Raw genomic sequence first — 15,510 nt, forward strand, 5'->3', positions numbered from 1 at the left:
GGGGAATTGAGTGCTATTGGAAACTAAACAGAAAATGAACTGGGGGGAAATATGCAAAGCATGAAAGAGATATGAAACGATGATGAAGATGGACCTAGAGAATGGAGCACTCTGGGAGAGATAAGAGTTCCTAAAGAAAGGGAAGGAATAAGCAGGGTAAACTGAACACATGCCTACACCCAGTAGATGCTCTAAATAGATATGTGGAACGAATGAGCAAACAACGGAGAACAAAAAATAGATATTAAGAAAAAAGATCCACTAGAAGAAAAATATCACCACAAATAAAATATGAAGGTATAAATAAAGCCCTATTTAAGATCCCATTTTAAAAATGAGACCAACATGCATCATCAAATATTTTATTTTATCTATAAAAGAAAAAGAAAGTATCCTGTAAGGAGCTAGGTTACAGATTTTATGCAAAGGATTAGAACTCATAAGTGAATAAGGACTACGTTTTCTTTCATTGTAATAGAAAACCATGTACAAACCACAGAGTTAAAAGCTGTATAATTTGGGTGGTTTTTTTTTTTTTAACAACTTTATTGGAGTATGACTGCTTTACAATGGTGTGTTAGTTTCTGCTTTATAACAAAGTGAATCAGTTATACATATACACATATCCCTATATCTCTTCCCTCTTACGTCTCCCTCCCTCCCACCCTCCCTATCCCACCCCTCTAGGTGGTCACAAAGCACCGAGCTGATCTCCCAGTGCTATGCAGCTGCTTCCCACTAGCTATCTATTTTACATTTGGTAGTGTATATAGGTCCATGCCACTCTCTCACTTTGTCCCAGCTTACCCTTCCCCCTCCCCATATCCTCAAGTCCATTCTCTAGTAGGTCTGTGTCTTTATTCCCGTCTTGCCCCTAGGTTCTTCATGACCATTTTTTGGTTTGTTTTTTAGATTCCATATATATGTGTTAGCATATGGTATTTGTTTTTCTCTTTCTGACTTACTTCACTCTGTATGACAGACTCTAGGTCCATCCACCTCACTACAAATAACTCAATTTCATTTCTTTTTATGGCTGAGTAATATTCCATTGTACATATGGGCCACATCTTCTTTATCCATTCATCTGTTGATGGACACTTAGGTTGCTTCCATGTCCTGGCTATTGTAAATAGAGCTGCAATGAACATTTTGGTACATGACTCTTTTTGAATTATGGTTTTCTCAGGGTATATGTCCAGTAGTGGGATTGCTGGGTCGTATGGTAGTTCTATATTTAGTTTTTTAAGGAACCTCCATACTGTTCTCCATAGTGGCTGTATCAATTTACATTCCCACCAACAGTGCAAGAGGGTTCCCTTTTCTCCACACCCTCTCCAGCATTTATTGTTTGTAGATTTTTTGATGATGGTATAATTTGGGTTTTTATCCAAGCAAGTTGCTATCTAAATGCAAAGACTTTCACACATTTTTGAGTCTTAAGGAGTTTAATCACCAACTAATGAACAATTGTTGGCTTCAAAGGTTACTTCAAAAAGAAATCTGATCTTAGAAGATAGACATGAAAAACATGATGCTGTTAAAAATAGTAAGAAATCCTGAATTAGTAAGAATTTATTGAAGAGATAAGTAAATAAGAACAATAATTGGGAAGAATTATTTGTGATAGGAGTTGGGAATTAGGAGAATTGTTAAAATAAATGTAAATTAAAATAAATAAGTTGAGTAGTAAGTTAAATCAATGGAGAATGCAAGTGAGGAAAAAGTTGAGAAAAACAAAAATGGCAAAGGTTTCCAATAAAAGTGAATCAAAAGATATTTTTCTATTAAAATATGGATATATAGATAAAATAGAATATCTTTGTTGTTTATATTAAGTTGATAGCTAATTGAATTATCAATAAGAAGAAGGTTGTTGCCAAAAGGAATAAACAAAAGCAATCCCAAGCAAATGTACTGTCTATATAACACCAAGAAAATCTAGAAAAAAAATTAATTGTAAAAACTGAGAGGTAAAAAGTTAGAATGGCAGAACATAAACTGAATAGGATTAAAATAATTAAAACTTTAAACAATCATGTGGGAAGCAACACAAAACAGAGAAACAAACAAATACCCCCCCAACCGCACCCCTCCTGCCCCCACCACAAACAGAACACTTCCAATTGGATTAATGCAATAATTTACTGGGAAACTTTTAGAAAGGCTTAGAAAGTCTAAAAATAAGAAAAAATAAATTTAAAAAACACTAAAAAGATAAATTAATCAAAGTGAAGGAAAAGCAGGTGGGGTGTCAGATACAGTTTAATTTAAGGCAAATGTTATTAAAGGAAGCTAATTATGTTAATTATGTGATGATAGAAGTCAGAGTTAATAATGAGAGCTATGATATTATGATATTATGTCTATAGGACACAAAGAACATAGCAACAAACAGAAAGCAATGACTGTTAAAAATCAAAGAGAAATTATAAGTACACAGTTTAAAATCAAGATGTTAATACCCCATTACCAGAATATAAAAAGTCAAGAAGAAAATGATAAAGTAATAGAATAAAGAGCCTGAAAAACATACGTGAATTTACCATAATACAGCAGTAAGGATAATATTGCCAAGAATTAAATGGAATGAACGACAAAACAACAACAAAAAACTCTGAAAGTTTATTGCTGATTCCTGAAGAGATGGCGAATTAGCACACATTCCTCATTCCTTTAAATTCAACCCTGGGAAACTTCAGAAACAGAGGGAAGCAGAGATCCATGGAACTAACAGAGACATTGAAATAAAAGGAAGCTTAAAGGCTGTCCTGATGGGGGGCGGGGATGGAGTAGAAGCAGCCAGAGGTGGGAGGTGACCTGACCTGAGAGTAAGAGAATGGATGGAGGAGGAGGGAGGAGTCCTCTTCTTTCCTCTGACCCACTGGTGGGGGGATGGATTTGGGAGGACTGTCGGAGTTCTCCTATTTCACCCCTTCTGACATTGCCAACAGAGGGCCATTACTTGGCCTGCAATCCAGATGTCTGCAGCACCATGCAGCCCTATTCCTGTCCCCAGTCATAATACTCTCAGGGCAGCAGAAACCTCTTCTAAAGGGTAGAGGAGATGAAGGGAACTCGGGCACCCTTGGGTGTACATTTCTCTAGCCCTTCCCTCTCCAGATTCACAGAGCTGGGAATTGGAACCTAAAGAGATCCTCTCTTCCTATTCCTGCTTTGTGTTGAGCGTCCGGATGAATCCCTGATTGGAGAAGATACCCAGTGGAATGGAAGCAAATGGAGGAGTTGATACCAGTGATGTGATGCTTGAGCTTTCTTCCCTGGTCTCCTCCTTTTTCTTTCCCTTAAACACATCTGAAGGGATACCGCCTAGGATTTGGCCCTTTCATCACATACTATCAGGCCTAATGGTTAAATCATCAGAGAAGTGTAAGACCATCTGCCACAATAACTAGATATCAAAGGGTACAACTAGTAAAAGTGAAAGCAAACTAAACACGAAGCAGATTAATTGCAACAGATGGACCAAAAATTTAACGTAAGCAAAATACATACCCTCAAAGACAGAGGGGGTATACTGTAATAGAAAGCAAGAGCAAGAAGGAAAGAAAAAGAACCAAATGTAAATTGGGTGTTAAACAAATATTTGTAACACATATTTATTGGTATCCCTGCCAAAGATGCACGGCCTGAATCTAATCACGAGGAAACATCAGACAACTCCAAACTGAGAACGTCTACAACTGCTTAGAACTCTCAAAAAATGTCACTGTCATGAAATTAAAAGAAGGACTAAGGAACTGCTCCAGATTAAAGGAGGCTAAAGAGACATGACAGGTAAATGCAGTGTGTGATCCTGGATTGGATCCAGGACCAGACTTTGTATTTTTCATTTGCTACAGAGCAGTGCTCTCCACTATGGGAACCACTGGCCGCATGCAGCTAATGAATAATTGAAATGAGGCTAGTCTGAATTGAGATGTGCTCTAATTATAAAATACACACTGGGTTTTAGAATGAAAAGAAGAATGTAAAATATCTCGATTATAAATTTTATATTAATTACATGTGGGAATGATAATATTTTGGCTATATTGGCTTAAATACAATTTATTATTAAGATTAATTTCACTTGCTTCTTTCTACTTTTTTAACGTAGGCACTAGAACATTTAAATTACATTTCTGGTTCATTATTATGGCTTGCATTATACTGATATTGTATAGTACTGCCATAAAGAACACTACAATTAGTGTACTTTGAACAAGGTATGTAGATTAGATAATACTATTTTATCAATGCTAATGATGAATGTATTGTAATTTTGTAAGAGAATGTCCTTATTCTTAGGAAATATATGCTGAAGTATTTAGAGGTAATGGAGCAGGCATGATTCTACTTATTCTCAGAAGTTTAGAAAAACATAAAATGTATATATATTTATGGAGAGAGAATGATAAAGCAAATGTAAACCGTTGGCAATTACAGAGTCTGGGTGAAAGATAATAAGGGGTTCTGTGTACCGTCTTTCCAACTTTTACATCAATTTGAAATTATTTCAAAACAGAAGTTTACAAAAACCACCCCCACACAACGGTTAAGACAAGCAGCACAGTAGTGGGGATAAAAAGCAGGGTGGTTAGCACTGAAGAAGGGAGTGGTGTGGTGAAGAAAAGTGAGGAACTCGCTCCCAGAAGGTGGCAGAAAGTATGAAGAGAGAGAACATTTAAAGTAAAACCTAGATGATATGGAGATCAGTAGAAGTGACATCTTGGTCACTGGAGGCTCAGAAAGAGAGAAAAAAGGAAAGAAAATATTTGGAGGAAAAGAAATCCCCCAGAATTAAAGGAAGAGGCAAGATGTCATATTTAAAGGACTCATAGAGCAGAAAAGTATTTTTCAAAAAGAAAAAATCCACACTTGGTCACATTAATGGTGAAAATTAAGAAATTAAGAATTAATTAAGACCATCAAAGATATAATTTAAAAAACTGAAATGCAGAAAGAGTAGATCACCTGGATAAAAACCAAAAATCAGATTGACATTGGACTTCTTAACAGCTGAATATAAGAATCCAATGTATGAAAGAAAAGGTTTTTGAACCTAGGTCTCATATTCAGCCACATGCTATTTAAATGTGACAGCATGATAAAAATATTCTCAGGCACATCAGGCCTTAGGGGGTTTGCCTTTCTAAAGACCTGCTATGGAAATACTCTTGTAAGAAGTACTCAATATGAAAAATACTAAAAAGCCATGGGTGATCAAAACTTCAGTGAAGCTTATGGTTGTGTAAAAAAGCAAAGACTAAAGAAAGGAAAAAGAAAACATCCATATGATATCACTTATATGTGGAATCTAAAATATGACACAAATGAACCTATCTATGAAACAGAAACAGAATCGCGGACATAGAGAACAGACTGGTGGTTGCCAAGGGGGTGGGGGTTGGGGGAGGGGTCGAGTGGGAGGCTGGGGTTAGCAGATGTAAGCTTTTATATATAGAATGGATAAACAACAAGGTCCTACTGTGTAGAACAGAGAACTTTATTCAATACCCTATGATAAACCGTAACGGAAAAGAATATAAAAGAAGAATGTATACACATATAACTGAATCACTTTGCTGTACAGCAGTAATTAACACAACATAGTAAATCAACTTACTGCAATAAGAAAAGAAAATATCCATAACAATTCAGAAGTAAAGTTTTATCAAATAATCAATACGAAGTGTATATTTGGGTACAGGGATCACAGAGACCAAAGGAATGAGAGCATGCTAATGTTCTTGTTTTTTGTTCAGGGAAGATATAAATATTAAAATGCTTATGAAATCAATAGAGGTAAATAAACACAAGCATGTGTCTTAAATTAAAGGCAACCACCATAAGAACAAAAAAAATAAGTCAAATAACTTTTAAGCCAGCAGGAGAAAACTGAACTCAGGCAATGGAAAGAAAAGAAGTAGTTTCAAAAAATATAAAATAAGATGGCAGAAAAATTTTTTAACATGACTGTAATCACAATAAATGTGGGATAGATGGAATGAAACAAAACAAAGCCAGAGGGACCTTGCATGGACCAATGATGCTCATGTTCCATAAATTAAGGAACATATCCTTTGGCACCTGGCGTGGAAGAAGATAAAAGGCTTTCTAAAGTAAACATATATGAGGTTATTAAAAACAAAACAAAACAAAACTCTGTAAATACAGAAAAGCAGAAATTACCTATTACACACACTCTTATCAAAACAAAATAAACTTTCAGTGAAAAAGTGATCCAGAAAGAAACTGAACTAGCACATGGAGATGACAAGAGGGCTTCTCTGTCTCCACCTAGACTCTGGGCTGAACAAAAGATCTCCCCTGAGAATTTATAACCACGAGCTTGGAGTCTGATATTATTCCATCGTTGTGTACCTTTGTGTTGCTCTAAAGAGGTCTGATCCTTTGTTACCCGTTTTTCTGAATGCTTTTAGGGTTGTCCCTCTCCCCATTATTCTAAACTTTCATGATGTTGTGTTGAGCGCTTTTTCATTCATTGTGCCAAGCATGTGGTTCTGTTCCTGTGTTCTGTACAATGAACGGGCTCGGTCCTTCTACACTACCCTCTGTGCAGGTACTTAGGATTCATCTTCTCTTGCTCTACTAGGCAGCTGCCACTTGTCCATCTGTCTTTCATCTTCCCAGATTCTGACAACATCTCTTGTATGATGTGGCCTTCTTTCCTCTTTTCTTGTCTTTGTGGATACACATATATTCCTCTAGTGTTATTTTTATGGAATTTGAGGAAAGGACAGTGATTAATGTGTGTATTCAATCTGCATGTTTAATGGGAAGACCAGATTGTTGATTTGTCCTTCTCCGATCTCAATCCATACAATAGTGAGTTGTTGCCATGAGACTTCCCAGAGAGATGGAGAGAAGGGAGGAGAAAAGGGAGAAGAAACTATTTAATCTGTTCTCTTTGCTCCTTCTTTCATTGAAACGGTGTGTCATGACACATGTGCTTGGTACCAAATTCTATTTCCTGGCAACATACTCTGTTTGTGACTCAGCCTGGTGGTGGCACAGCTGGGAAACTCTGATGGGCACCATTACTCAGCTTGGAAAGAGATTTCCCAGTGCTGATGGGAAGAAGTAGAATTATTGTTTGTTGAATGTTTAATTGTTTCTAAAGTTAGATCAAGGGAAGGGGGCTGTGGTCCACATGTGGCTCATCACTGTTATAGGAACTGGACTAAGGAAACCCACAAATGGTCTTATTCTTAAATGGGAAGAAACTCTGCAAGCTAAATATTATAAAGCTAACAATTCTTCCCAAAGTAATTTGAGGATTTAATGCAATCCCACTTAAAATTCTGGCAGGATCCTTTACAGAACTTGATAAAAATGATTTCACAATCATTTATAAAATAGAAAGACAATATCAAGGAATATTTTAAGAAGAAAGAATACCTCCATCTCCAAGCCAGAAACCTGGCTTGTCAGCTTTGATGCTTCTCTCTCTCTCTCACTCCTCCACATCTAATCCATGACAGAATCTCCCTCTAAAAGGCATCTCAAAACTATCCATTCTCTCCATCACCACATCCACTGCCTTAGTTGGAGCTACCATAATCATTGCAATATTTTCCTAACCCATCTTCCCTTACAGTACCTGCCCCTTCCAATGTGGTCCCACTCAGCAGCCATATAAGGTCCTCTCTCCCTCCTGCCCCAACCTCTTCAGTGTTTTTTCATTGTTCATCTCCCTCCACTTTCTTCTTTGCTCATTTCATAACTGCTTCTCATCATTCATTCATTCATCAACACTATTTATTGAGAGGCTTTCAATGTGCCAGACAATGAGCTAGGCCCTGGGGAGGTAAATGAGCAAAATCAAGCTTGATTCCTGCCAACACCCTAGTGGCTTTAAAGACAAAGGACAATAAACATGAAAAAAGATTCAAGTGTGTTAGTAATTAAACCAATGTCAATTTAAAATAATAAGATTAATTTTTTTATAACCATGAATTGGCCAAACCCAAATGAAAAAAGTTATATTGGATGCTAAAGAGGCTGGAAGAAACAGATGTATTTATTCATTATTTTTAACATGGTGAATTGATACAAATGTTTTGGAGAAGCATCTGGCAAAATGTCTCAAGAGCCAAAAAAAAAGTCCATATCCTTTGATCCAGCAGTCTTACTCTTGGGAAATTATTTCAAGGAAATAATTCAAAGGAAGGTGGAAGAATGGAGGAAGACTTGAAGAAGGAAGTTTTTTATTGCAATGCTTTCTGTGTTAGCAAAAGACCTAACATCACCTAAACGTTCAATAAAAGAACAGTTAGATATGTGGTTTAGAGAAAGCTGATGTAATAAATTATGACTATGGAAACAAAATCAAATGCAGAAAGTAGGACATGACGTGTTCAAATGTGATGTAGAAACTCTGTACACAGTTGAATATATGAAGAAATGAAAGCAGTTGCCAAGTATTAGAATGGTAGTCTTTCATGTGATTGGATTTAAGAATTAATAATTTTTAAAAATTAAGTGACCCAATGGAAAAGATGGCTGAATTCATGGTAAAACTAACTTTGATTCTGTAGAGTATTCCAGTGGCCATGTTTATATTCTAGGCAATGTATTGCCAAATGAAAAAAATAATTGGCTCCTGGAAAAAAATGTCCCTTTCATCAATGTGTATTTGTCAAATGGTGTTAAAATCGATGCTATATCAAAAATGGGGGCAGTTGACATTGTCATGGGAGATTACAGAGTCTCTGTGGGGTAGAAACATTTGTCAAAAACCCAGACGCTGTGTTCAGCATAAGAGAGCAAAGAGACTCAGCATCTGTTAGGCAATTCCCAATCTCCTGGTGAAGACTGGGCCTATCTCCAGCCCCTGGGACATCCCTATGCGGTAACACTGCCTGGTCACCATGTTCCTGTAAAGAACGAAAGCTCCTGGAGCACAACAGACTCGCAGTACCAAGGACAGACCCTGGGGGGCATGCGCTTCTCCTAACACTGCAGGGTTCCAGAGCTCAGCTCAGGCTCAGCGAATCCAGACCTCTGATTTCTTAAGTTATGCTCTCCGCAGCACAGGTCTTCGTAGAGTGCGGCCAAGCTATTCAGAATTTGGTAGCAGTTGAGACCATGGTGGTATAGCAGGGCCTTATCAAAAGATGCTTTGTGAATGAGAGATTTAATTTTACTGCAGAGGAGAGAAGACTGCCTTGTGACAGTCCCCAGAGGAAGGCAAAAGGGAAACAGAAGATCTGAGCTTTGATTTTGGTTCTGAATTCTCTCTGGCTATGTGACCTGAGCCCTTAATTTTTTTGTTTTTGTTTTTTTTGGTGCTTGGGTTTTTTTTTTTTTTTTTTACTTATAAAATTAGGAGGTAAAACTTGCATGATCCAGCCTTCAAATGGATTTCTAGATACTACTCACTTAGGAGTGTTTTAAAAAGATTTCACTTAGCAAATAAATGAATTAATGATTGAACGAATAATAATAAAAAAAAAGATTTCACTATTTCCAGATGGCCAGCAGTGATTTATGGCATTACAATCGGAGGGAATGCCAGAGGTCATTTATACCATCTTCCTGCCTTCCTTACCTCAGGCCTAGTTAGTTCTTCCAAGAGAGAAGGGTATCATGGATACAGAGAGTACTTTGTTTTCCAAGAGAGGGAACCCCAGAAACAGCATTAGGAACAAACCAGTTTGTATAATGATTGAGAAGAGCCACCTGCAGATGTGGCCCACCACAAGAGACCGCTGAAAGCACAGGGTGCAGAGTCCAATGTGAATTCTCAAGGGCAAGTTCCCAAAGATGACTGAAGGACAGACCCCTTAGGCTGCTATCTTATCCTATTGCAGAGGTTCTCAAGTGTGGTTACAGACCCTTGGGACCACCCCCCTTGCCCCGCCCCACCACCGGCCCTTTCAGAGGGACCTATGAGGTGAAAACTATTTTCATAATAATACTAAGACAAAATTTGCCTTTTGTAATGTGTCGACATTAACACTGATGGGGCAAAAGCAATCATGAGTAAAACTGCTGGCACTCAGTGCGGGTCAAGGCAATGGCCTTGCACTGTATTAGTCATTAATGTATTCCTCACCGCCAGGGACTTGCTGCAAACAAAAGCCCCAAAAGTCAGTTTCACTTAAGAATGGCCTTGATGAAACAATAAACATTATTAATGTTATTAACTCTCTACCTTTGAGTATACATGTTTTTATTATTCTCCGTGACTAATTGGGAAATACACATAAAGCCCTTCTGCTATATACTGAGTACTGGGACTGTCTTGAAGAAAAGCACTTGTGCAATTGCTTGAGGTGCAAGCTGGACAATTTCATTGTCATAAAACATCATTTTTACTTGAAAGAACAAATGACAGATTATGGTTATTCAGCCTTAAGAATTTGGCACACATTTTCTTAAAAAATGAAATAAGCCTGTCACTTCAAGAAAAACACCTGATGGTATTTGCTGCCAATGATAAAATTTGAGCTTTCAAGCAAAACTTGGGATCTTGGGAAACTTGTATCCACCACCATGAATTTGATAGGTTTTCAATACTTAAACACTTTACTGATGAGACTGGAAGTGATCTTAACGAATATGATTTTTGATGTTGTATAATGAAATGTCTCAATATCTGGATTATCTGCATAACTCAGTAAACCAATATTTTCCAAATGACTAATAGATGATGTTATAAAATCATTCACTTGTGAAAGATGCATTCAAAGTGCAAGGGGAAAGCAACATATTTTAATGTAACAGAGTGTAAGTTCATTGATATGGTTTCACATTCTATATTGTAATTCTCCTTTAAGAAACTATCATTTGCAGAGTTTTGGTGTAGCATCAAAGAAGATTATCTGTAATTATCTGAAAAGGTTATTTAAATATTCTTCCCGTTTCCAATTACATATCTGTGTGAGACAGAATTTTCTCATATACTTAAACCAAAAAAAAAAAAATATGCCACAACAGGTTAAATGCAGAGGCAAATATGAGGATCCAGGTGTCTTCCATTAAACCAGGCATTAAAGAGATTTGCAAAAACGTAAAACAATGATGCCCTTTTTACTAAATTTCTTTCGTTTGGACAATATAGTTATTTTCATAAAATATGTTAACATGTAATAATTTAATCATTGCTAATTCATTATATGTTACTTTTAAAGTTAATTAATGAGTGACATTTTAAAATTTCTGTTTTAATTTTTGAGATGGTGAAATATTGAGAGACACAATCCATATTAACAAAAGTATATTGGAGTTCTCAATAATTTTTAAGCCCATAAAAAGGGCCCTGCTCTGAGATGCTTGCAGAGAAAGTGGAATTTGGGATGAGTAATTAATAAGAGGAGGACCTGTCACGTATCAGCTTGCACTACTGTTGAGAAGTGTCATGACTTAATTGGGCTAAATGGCCAGGGTTGGTTATCAAGACAGAATCATCCCTGGAGGGGTGAAATGAAAATCATCTATTACCTAAGATTGGCAGAAATCACTTTTGTGAATATTGAATTCTCACGGTCCTGATTAGACCATGAAGGGCACCTTCTTGTGCCCTTCCAATTGCTTCCAGTGCCCCTAGTGTCCAAGTCCATCCCTTTCCGTCCAGGGAAAGTCCAGGCCTGTCCCTGCTCGATACTGACCATCATGACTAATGTGGGCTAAAAATCTGCCTCCCGGGTCATGGTGAATGCCACTCTGAGTCCAACAATCAGTACCCAGTACTTGGGGAGGCCCCAGGTATTTGCAGGCACTAAGAATGAAAGAAGAGCATGCCGTGGCTTTTGTCCTGGAGGACTTCTCAGTCTGGTGGAGAAGAAGGGCTCCTGAAGAAATAATTACAGTATGATGTGATAAATGCTCTTCTGAACATAGTGGCCAAATTTTTTCCAACCAAAAATTAGGACACACTCTGACATCTGACAATGAAACAATTCTGGGGGACTTGAAACACATGTCTGCTATACATATTAAGAAACTCCCAACAACTCCGCAGAAATTCTGTATAGGTTTGTACTTGATTTGGCCCAAAGACCCAGAAACAATGGTCTGTACCCTTAAAAAAAAATTCTGGAAATAACAGTGTCAGAACAGAAAAGAGCAAGAAACGCCTTAGGATTACAGAAGATGAGTAATGGGCCCCTAACATTTTATTTCCTCTGGGTTAGTGGATGTGAGGCACTAGAGGACATTTTTTCCATCATGCTTGTTCCAAGTGGTTTTTTCCCCTCCAGGCAGAGAGTCCAAGTTTGTTCACACAGGTCTCCCACATCAGCTGAAGCAGATCAAGCTGAATCCCAGAGTCAGAAGAATGAACTAGCATGAGGCTTCTAAGATCTCCAGCCTTGATTACATGTGGCTAAAATTAAACAATAAGGTTCTTGATCTGCCAAGAAATGGAGTCTCCTCTGGGTGGGCTGTTTGGGGACCAAGTAGGTTATGGTCTAGACTGGGTCTTCTTAAGTCCCAACCACGTACCCTTTGCCCCCACTCCCTTTGGGGCTGACCCAAATCCCTCTTTTTAGTTTCTTTCTCCAGCCTCCCTGTTCTTTCCCAGCTGTGGCAACTCCAAAGTGAAGTGAACAAGACTAAAACACACAGTGAACCAAAACATGCTCAGTGCCACACATGGACATCCTTCCACCCACAGTTAGAAAGAATGGGCTACACTGGGTCTCAAAGGCAATCCAAACGAAAGGCAGGACAAGGAGCCTGACAAACCCCTTCTGCATCTTGGATCCACTACCATTAGCCATTCATTCTGAGGGTTCTGCATCCGCAGATTCAACCAACAACGGGTCATAAATGTTTGAAAAAAAAATTCCATAAAGTCTCAAAAAACAAAACTTGAATTTTCCACACAATAACTACTGACCTAGCATTTACATTGTATTTACAACTATTTACATGCTACTAGGTATTATAAATAATCTAGAGATGACAAAGTATACGGGAGGATCTGCCTACGTTTTATGCAAATACTACGTCATTTCACATATAAGGGATTGAGCATCCATGGATTTTGGTATCTGTAGGAGTCCTGGAACCAATCCCCCTCAAATGCCAAGGGACGACTGTACTTACATTGGACTAGGGGCAAATCATGATGTCTCTGTGATCTCCAGTGAGCTCATTCACAAAAGCCCACAAAAGGTTATTTTGAGGATGAAATGACAACATATGTAAAAATGCTTGCCACTCAGTAAGCTCACTATTCATAGTTATAATTTTCATATCATTTGTGTGATTATTTAATTAGTGTATGTCTCCCCATTAATCTCTGAGTTGCATGAGAACATGGGTTGTGTCTTTTTTATTCACTGTTATATCTCTAGTGTTTAGCACAGTGTCTGACACATGTTAGGCATTTGATGAGACAGCTGTTTGATAAAAGGGAGTTGGTAGGGTCCTGATTAAGGATTTACTCTAAAACAGCAAGTTTGGGGTTGCCTGACAACTCTCATGGATTCGTATTGGCTACCAGGAGCATGGTGTAATTAGGATTCTAAGGTGGTATCTGATATATTACCGATACACGCTATGGCTGAGGATGCTGAGTATTTGTTGACCTTGGCCTGTGCAGTCAAGAGCAGGTGGTCCCTTTCGCCAGTTCTTTCCAGCACAAATAGGCTGGTTGTATGGACAGAGCCACTTCAGGAGGACTGAGGTTACCAAATATCTGACCTGAAGATAAGCAGCATGACCTCAGGAATATTTTTTTAAATCACAGATAAGAAAACACTTAGAACAATGCTCTGCAAAGAAGCTGAAAGCATACGACTATTATATCTGCCTGTCTCGATGAATTCACTTTCTTGGAATGTGTTTCATGAATGCACTGGTAAGAAGGAGAAGCTAGTATATCCCACAACCAGAACTTTGTAATACACTCTCCCCCAACCCATAAGGAAGCTGTTCTACTCACGAGGGTAATCCTTTGGGTGTGTCTTCTCAGACCAGTTCCCATAAAATGTGAGCCTGTACTTGGCAGTTCCACAGGCGCAGCAGTCTAGGATTGGTTTGTCAGTCACCCCGTCAAATGTGGAGTCTGAAAGAGTCAGGAAAGTCACCAAGTTAGGAAGCAGCGGTGAGTCATTTATAGGACAGCACCATCTCGGTCTCGTTCTGTCTTGAAGGCTTGGGAAAAGAAGATGAGGTACAGTTTTCACCGATTAATAACTCAGAACCAGGTCCAGCTATAAAGGATTTTATATACCTCTAAGGGTGATAACTATATATTTTGCAAATTAAAAAAACATCAGAACATTTGCTCTAATAATGTGAGGAGACCTATGGGACCAATAAGGCAGAATATTTGGGATGGGGGCCCATCTTGATATATATTTTCTGGGCCCGAATCTCCTTCCCCACCCCTCACACAACAGGATTTCTCCACCAAATTTTAAGAGGAATATGCCTGTGTGTGTTTTCTCTAAGGAATATTCTCTGGGGCCAAATTGCCAGGACCAGAAAAAGCTTTGAAGGAGAGCAATGAGAACAAGCAGAGGGACGTAAAGAACTGCTGAAAATTATTTCTAAAAAGATATGCACGTATAGTCACGTCACTTCTTATCAAGCTTTCAGAGCGTTTACTGGGAGGGTTGGGGGTTTGGGAATATGTCCATAAATTCAGGTTTACTTCTGAGCATAGAAGCAGCCGGGAAAAACTCAAGATTCCCAATCCGCCCCCACTTTTAACTGCGAATAGCTGATAAGTGGAGAAAGATTACATGAATAAATTCAGTATTTCCAACTGTCAAGCCCACATCCCTAACTGTGCATTGTTGCTTTTGGTCTGTTCTGCTTCCTGCAAGATGAAACAATGTCTACAGATGCAACTTGCTTCAATTGCTTTTTCTTTGTTTCCTCTGGAGGTATTAACATAAATGTTCTCTCTCTCTTTGCAAGTTGGACATTTATTCTTAACTATTATATAAAGAGCAGCAACAAAGAGTATAAAAATCTTTTTGAGTGTTAGGAAGAGCATTTTACAAGTCTTCCTTATGGAATTCACTGGGTTCATTTGGTTTGAATATGCAAAACCAGTGATGGGTGGAAGAAGCGAATTCTGGGTTCGAGGATGGAGACAAAAGTATGGGATATTGTAATAATAACTATATTGTATAGAGTCCTCATACATGCCTTTCCATATATTGTCTCATTTGATCCTGACAAACCTAGGAGGTCAGGACTTTGGTTAACCCCATTTTATAGATCATGAAACTGAGGCAGATTAGGTGACCAGCCCAAGGCCACAGGGTTAGTAAGTGGTGTAGGCAGAACTGGAGCTCGGGTCTTTTTGAGTCTACAGCCCATGCTCTTAACCTCTACACTATATCACTGCAGGAAAGACCTTCTGCTGGATAGGTCTGCATAAACACCAATGAGAGAAACTGGTGTGTGTTTCTCTTTTTGCTTTTTCAAATGAAGAATGGTACATTTAAAAAATTACCTCCCTACATAACTCCAGAATCTCTGAAGAAGAGATCTGAAACCCCCCCCAAATAGAAATCA

General features: G+C 38.2%; 1 protein-coding gene across 2 annotated transcripts in view; it reads right to left on the reverse strand.

Annotated features, from left to right (window-relative positions):
* Positions 1 to 15,510, reverse strand: part of SPON1 (spondin 1) — a 271,002-nt gene that overhangs the window by 137,499 nt on the left and 117,993 nt on the right. For both annotated transcript variants that reach the window (XR_014231404.1, XM_082341465.1), the window contains exon 5: positions 13,922 to 14,044. Coding sequence is in view for 1 of the 2 variants with exons in the window: in XM_082341465.1 (XP_082197591.1) it covers positions 13,922 to 14,044 (123 nt within the window). In the remaining variant the exon portion in view is untranslated. The remainder of the gene's footprint in view (positions 1 to 13,921; positions 14,045 to 15,510) is intronic.

This window comes from Balaenoptera borealis, assembly GCF_965194805.1.
Source record: "Balaenoptera borealis genome assembly, chromosome: 11".
Classification (NCBI taxonomy): Eukaryota; Metazoa; Chordata; class Mammalia; order Artiodactyla; family Balaenopteridae; genus Balaenoptera; species Balaenoptera borealis.